The 7,221-nt window shown below is 51.5% G+C and overlaps 1 protein-coding gene across 1 annotated transcript; it reads left to right on the top strand.

Annotated features, from left to right (window-relative positions):
* The first annotated feature begins 5,858 nt into the window (after positions 1-5,858).
* On the top strand, positions 5,859-6,929 carry LOC132211723 (olfactory receptor 5C1). Its single transcript, XM_059656221.1, has one exon. The coding sequence runs from the start codon at positions 5,868-5,870 to the stop codon at positions 6,927-6,929; it is 1,062 nt and encodes a 353-aa protein (XP_059512204.1). The 5' UTR covers positions 5,859-5,867.
* Positions 6,930-7,221: the final 292 nt, after the last annotated feature.

Below are 7,221 nucleotides of genomic sequence, written 5' to 3'. Positions count from 1 at the left end.
AAAAGGTTGCAGGTTCCATCCCCGGTGGGGGTGCGCACGGGAGGCAACCAATCTATGTTTCTCTCTCTCTCTCTCTCCTTCCCCTCTCTCTCTTTCTCTCAAATCAATAAAAACATATCTTGGGGTGGGAATTTTAAGAAAAAAAAGGTAAAGGGAGCCCGACCACGCTGGCTCAGCGGTTGAGCATCGGCCTATGAACCAAGAGGTCACGGTTCACCTCCTGGTCCTGGCACAGGCCCAGTGCGGGCTGGATCCCCAGTGCGGGCTGGATCCCCAGTGCGGGCTGGATCCCCAGTGCGGCTGGATCCCCAGTGCGGGCTGGATCCCCAGTGTGGGCTGGATCCCCAGCGCAGGGCGTGCAGGAGGCAGCCGGCCAATGGTCCTCTCTCATCACTGACGTTTCCGTCGCCCTCTCCCTTCCTCTCTGGGCCATGGGAGGCTCCGCGCCGCCCCTGGCCTTGGACTGGAAGTTCTCCCAGAGGTTCCCACTGCGGGAGCCATCCCTCTCTGAAATCAATGCAAATATATATATTTTTTATTTATTTATTTATTTATTTTTAAGGGGGAAAGACACCCCCACACAAAACCGTCCACCTCCATACAGCTGCCACAGAGGAGAGGAACAGAAAACCCACCTGTTGGTTCACAGACCGATTCCGGAACGCGGAGTTCAGGGGAGGTGAACAGGCACACGCGCCAGGCTGGTGGCGAGTGTAACAAGCGAGGCACTGACCTCGGGTCGGGCTCCTGCGCCGCCAGAGCCTTCACGTTTGCACAGAGGTTCTGAAGGGTCCGTCGTGTGCACCTTCCAGGTGGTCTCAACACCAGGCGAAGTTCCGTCGAGGCCGCGTCCTTGAAAATGGCGCCCGCAGGGGGAACCACGGGGAGAAGCGCGGTCCCAGGCCTGGGCGGGGCGGCGCCTCCCCTGGCCCCGCGGCAGCTCTGGGGTCAGCCTGCGGTCACGCCCGCCCAGCGCCCTCGCTTACAATCTTACGCGCCCCCCACACGGTGTGCCCTGAGCTGTCGGCAAGGGGTGCCACTGGCATGAAGGGTTGATCGTTTGGCGGCTGACTGCACTGGAGGGAGGTGCAACAGTAATAATATAGGCACATGCAAGAGAAAACACAGATGAAGATAATAATTCCCAAAATGAGTAACATTTTTTTCCACCTAGAGCCCCTTGGTCTGATCCAGTGGTTCTCAACCTTGACTGGACATTAGAATCACCTGGGAATCTTTTTAAAATCCTGATTTCTGGGCCTCATCCTCTGGAAATTCTGTCTCTTTGTTACTAATGTTGTGGCCCCACCTCATAACAAAGAAACAGAATTTCCGGAGGATGAGGCCCAGAAATCAGGATTTTAAAAAGATTCCCAGGTGATTCTAACGTGCAGCCAAGGTTGAGAACCACTGGCTCTGATCACTGATTTATGAAGTCCCCCAGGCTGGGGGCAGATTACTCAGGGTTTTCACCTGTGTCCCCACGTGATCTGCTAAAGAAGATGCATTCGCAGACTCATCAGGTCTGAACTCACAGCACCCTGCTGGGATCCTGGCAGAGATGCCTCCTATTTGGAGGACACCTCTCTCATTTGAGACACCTGTGGAGACAGGCTTTGCTGGCTATCCGGTAAGGCTTGGCGGGGGTTTTAGTAAGGGCTTCTATGTGTGCTATCATGCCCCCAGGCCCACAGAGAGAACAAAGCCAGCAGCCAGATGATTCTAAGTGGAAAACAGAATGTGTCCATCTGACCTTAAGGGGAGGGAGGTTGGCAATCTGTTACCATGGAATGAATGGCTTCTCCCCTGTATCCAGGGGAAAACCAGGATACAGCGACCCAACCACTTGGTTGGAAGCCATAGCCAAAGGTTGGATCACCTTTGCAGCTCCCCAATATATACCTGGGCAACACAACCAGTCAGTGCCAGACCTGTCACAGTCCTTTAATGTGAGAGAATGGCTACAGAGTTCTGATAATATCCAACTCATATCCCTGGACAATTGGGCTGGCTTTGTTAGGAGTGATGTTTTTTTCTTTTTTGAACATATGGGTACCCAGGTGCTCAAATGTCCATAACTCAGGGTGAGCCACATGAACCCATCCCAAATCTGAGCATAGCCACCCATGGCTCAGATGGTAGTATTTTTTTTAATATATTTATTGATTTCAGAGAGGAAGAGAGAGATAGAAACATCAATGATGAGAGAGAATCATTGATCAGCTGCCTCCTGCATGCCCCCACTGGGGACCAAGCCCACAACCCAGGCATGTGCCCTTGACCTGAATCAAACCTGGGACCCTTCAGTCCGTAGACCAACGATCTAGCCACTGATCCACACCAGCTAGGACTTCCCTGTGTTTTTATTTAGTTAATTCTGCCTCTTTCTCCCTATAAAAACCATGGAGGGGTGGGGGAGAGACCATGGCTATTTAGTTCATCATTAAGATCTTAAGTTTAAGCCCAGAACATGGTAGAGTGCAATAAACATTATGTCAACTAATGAACACTCTGCTAACATGAATGACAGGTTGGCTATAAGATACAAATAGAAATGAGGGTATTTCAGGTTGCAACTTCCCACTCCATAACCATCTACTCCAATGATGGCGAACCTATGACACGCATGTCAGAGGTGACACACGAACTCATTTTTTTTGGTTGATTTTTCTTTGTTAAATGGCATTTAAATATATAAACTAAATATCAAAAATATAAGTCTTTGTTTTACTATGGTTGCAAATATCAAAAAAATTCTATATGTGACACGGCACCAGAGTTAAGTTAGGGTTTTTCAAAATGCTGACACGCCGAGTTCAAAAGGTTCGCCATCGTTGACAGAGCAGCGGTTCTCAACCTGTGGGTCACGACCCCTTTGGCGGTCAAACGACCCTTTCACAGGGGTCACCTAAGACCATCCTGTATATCAGATATTTACATTACGATTCATAACAGTAGCAACATTACAGTTATGAAGTAGCAACAAAAATAATTTTATGGTTGGGTCACAACATGAGGAACTGTATTTAAAGGGCCAGAAGGTTGAGAACCACTGCCCTAGAGGCTAAGCCACACAGCCCTAACCTCAGGCTCAATTCCCATCTTTTGGGGAGCTGTTCTCAATCCTAGATGGACATCCTAAGGGGTTCTCAATCCTGGGAGCTTTTAAAAATTACCTCTGCCTGATGCCACCCCCAGGGGTTCTGATTTAATTTCCTGAGGGCTAACCTCATGCCTGGCCCTGGCCTCAGGTTTCTTCCAGTCTCCTGCAGCGACAGACTGTTACACTGCATTCCTGTTTCCAGCCAGGTGGTGGAGGCTGAGCCATGGCAGAGGTGGGTGGATGGGACATATTCCAACAATCGTGTCTCCTTGTCTGTGTTGGATCCATGTTCTATATGTATACGCATCTCCAAGATGCGCAGAGGGAAGAGTGGCTCTACCGTAGAGGCAGGAAGGCTTCAAGCTGAAGGTGACCTTTGAGCTGGTTCTGCCACAAACAGCGAGGGTTTTCCAGACAAGGAAGGGGCTGAACCTTTCAGCCGAGAGGGACTATGTAAAGGATTAGGAGAACCACCAGAAGACTTTGTGTTTGTGTAGATCCTAATGCATAATAAACGTATTGATTCCCAAAGAATGGGTGGAGAAAGTGAGCCAAAGGGGCTCCTCTCATCAAGTAGCATGGCTGTCTTCCCCACACAGAGCCTGGGGACCCGCTCAGCCAAACTTCCCAGCCTCTCCAAGCACCAAAGAGTGAGTCATCCCCGGCATTCCCCTGCCACTAGCTGTCCCCAAAGGATGTGGGTAGAGAGTCTCCACGGCATCCCAAGAGCGGAGGAGAGGGAAGGAGGAGTCAGGAGGAAAACAGTAAGAGGCCATTTCCTCAGGGACCAAGGAGAGTATAAGACCCCCCCTGTTCCTACCTCTGGGATGAGACATGTCCCTGTTATCTCCCCTTGCCGTCCTCACCCTGAAAGCTGGCCCGGAGCTGCTCTGTCAGAAGAAGTCCCCACCCACCTCCGTCTTCTAGGTATGTCCTACCAACCCAATAACCACACACCATCATGGGGTCAGCAGCTGGTGTCTGGACCAAGACATAGCAAATGTCTGTGTGCTGGGGAAGCATGAGCTAAGAACTCAAACTTGACAGGAAATGGGCAAGCCACAGATTGAGAAATACCAGGTCAGCCTCCCCAGACTTAAATGTGCTCATGAGTAGAGTGGAGCCTGGAGAGAAAGGATCGCTCCAACCCAGACTGCAGCAGAGAGAAGGGCTGAAAGGCTAAGAGAACCCCCTAGGAAGCTAGAAACCTAAGGTGTCAGAGCTGGAAACGCTGTCCAATATAACCTAAAGCATTGCTACTCAATCTGTGGTGCTCAAACAACAGCAGCAGCAGCACCTGGGAGTTTGCTAGAAATGCAGAAACTCGGGCCCCTGCCCAGTCCTTCTGAGACAGAATTTGCATTTAACAAGAGTCCCAGATGATTCCTATGCACATTGAAGATTGAGACGCTCTGCTGCTCGGGGTCTCAAGTCAAATGCATATCAGAAATCACCAGGGGTGGGGGGGATGGGAGATATCTGTAATACTATCAACAATAAAAAATGTGTGGGGGTTTTTTAAAAAAAGATTCACCTGGAAGATTTTTTTTTCAAGTACAGATTTCTGAGCCCTGCTGTAGGACAGCTGAATAAGAACTTCTGGACACTGTGCACTTTCTTTTTATAAAGCTCCACAGGTAATTCTAACAACAGGAGTCCACAGAGTAGACTGGGAACCACTGACCTGGTGTGTTTTTCTCAATCTAAAGATGAGAGGCCTGAGGCAAGACAGTGGCAACAACAGACTTAGTCTCTATTAAGAGACCTAAAATAGGGATTTTGCTTAGAGACAAAAAGTTCGATTTGGAGCCAGATCTGAGCTCAAGCCCTAATTCTACCCTTTCATCACTGTATATCTTGGGACAAGTCTCCTTCCTTCTTTGGAACTCAGTTTCTTACCTTCAAGGAAAGATACCCTAGATTGTCAGACTCACTCCTCCTGGGCAATAAGGAAACAGATAAATTAATGGAGAATTAACTCTATATGTTAATTCTCTCTCTCTCACACACACACACACACACACACACACACACACACACTTCATAACAGCTACTTAACTGAGGTTTGGAGGTCCTTGAGCTCAAATTTTCCATAGCAACTTAAAAGCCCTGAAGTCTAACTGTTCCCATTTTACAGATGGAGAAATGGAGAGGTGCTCAAACAGCTCCACCCATCACTTTGTGAAGGTAAGTAGTGTTTGCTTTCCATGTGGACAGACAGAAACACATAGGGGTTTGCCACCAACTGACTTCTGGATGCAGAATTCCAGCCAGTCGGCTGGCATCACTCCTGGAGAACATGTAGTTGGGTGGAGCTGGAACCCCAAAGTTTTCTCTTCCCCTACAGGTTGTCTGAACTCCACTAGGGACAACCCCCACCCCCACCCCGCCGCAAGGAAGAGGGAAAGACCCCTAAAATTCTGTGTTCCTAAGTATAGAGGAAAGAATTAGGCTCGGCCCAAAATGCTCGATGAGGTGAGGGACAAACACTTCCTTCATGTAACAAATACCTATTGAACACCTACTACGTGCCAGGCAGTGTCCTTAGAACTAATTCACTTTGGAATGCTTTAAAAGTAAAGTAGACAGACAGGGCTCCTGCGCTTATGAAGGTCAAATAGCGTGATGTCTCAGCGTTAGAAACTCAAGTTTTAAGAGGTGATACGCTTGTGGAAGGTCACACAGCAATTTTGTTGCACAATGAAGACTGAAACGCAAGTGCAGCTGACTCCCACAACAAAGTGCTTTCTCCTCCAAGGTGGTCATGACCTTTCTCTCCTTTCCCTCTTGCTGTGCCTCCCTTTCGTCTCTGTCCAGCAGGATGACTCCAGAGAATGTCACCGGGGCCAGGGTGGTCCCTGCTGAATTCATCCTCCTGGGCATCACAGGTCGCTGGGACCTGCGCCTGACCCTCTTCCTGGTCTTCCTGCCCGTCTACCTGATGAGCCTGCTGGGGAATGTGGGCATGGTGCTGCTGATCCGCGTGGATGCCCGGCTGCACACGCCTATGTACTTCTTCCTGGCCAACCTCTCCCTGCTGGACGCCTGCTATTCCTCTGCCATCGGCCCCAAGATGCTCGTGGACCTGCTGCTGCCCCGCGCCACCATCCCTTACACGGCCTGTGCCTTCCAGATGTTCGTGTTTGCAGGGCTGGCTGATGCCGAGTGTTGCCTGTTGGCGGCCATGGCCTATGACCGCTACGTGGCCATCGGAAACCCCCTTCTCTACACCACGGCCATGTCCCGGCGTCTGTGTCTGACCCTGTTGGGAGCCTCGGGCCTGGGGGGCGCAGTGAGCGCCTTGGTCCACACGACCTTCACCTTCCGCCTGAGCTTCTGCCGCTCCCGGGAGGTCAACAGCTTCTTCTGCGACATCCCTCCGCTGCTGGCCATCTCCTGCGATGACACCAGCCTCAATGAACTCCTCCTCTTCGCCCTCTGTGGCTGCATCCAGACGGCCACGGTGCTGGCCATCGTCGTGTCTTACGGTTGCATCGCCGGGGCCGTGATCCGCATGCGCTCGGCCGAGGGCCGGTGGCGGGCGGCCTCCACCTGCGGCTCCCACCTCGCGGCCGTGGCCATGCTGTACGGGACGCTCACGTTCATGTACCTGCGCCCCAGCTCCAGCTACGCCCTGGACACCGACAAGATGGCATCTGTGTTCTACACCCTCGTCATCCCAGCTCTCAACCCACTCATCTACAGCCTCCGCAACAAGGAGGTCAAGGAGGCCCTCGGACGGACCTGGACCCGATTCTGCTGCCCCCGGCGGGGTCCCCCGGGACAGGCCCGAGGGCGCTGTGTAGGACGGACTGTGACCAGGTGAGGAGGACACTTTCTCGCCCCTGTCACTGTGAGTAAAGGCAGATGTTCCTCTGGCCTGAGTGTCCCTTGTCCTTATTTGAGGGACTGAAAAGGGAGAGAAAAGGAAGCTTACAGAAGGGAGGCAGGAACCTGGGGGGTGACCCAGGGCTACCCCTAGAGCCAGGACCAGCACCGTGTTAATGCTGCCGCTGAGCTGCCTCGGGTTCCTCGGTGTTCAAAAGCTCCCCGATGAGCAGTGACAGGTTTGCCACCGTACTTGTGTCTGGTTCCAAGAAATACCAGGGAAGAGCTGG

Source organism: Myotis daubentonii, chromosome 11 (assembly GCF_963259705.1).
Source record: "Myotis daubentonii chromosome 11, mMyoDau2.1, whole genome shotgun sequence".
Taxonomy (NCBI): Eukaryota; Metazoa; Chordata; class Mammalia; order Chiroptera; family Vespertilionidae; genus Myotis; species Myotis daubentonii.
Note: the sequence above shows the minus strand (reverse complement) of the source record. Positions and strands in the feature narration are given on the sequence as shown.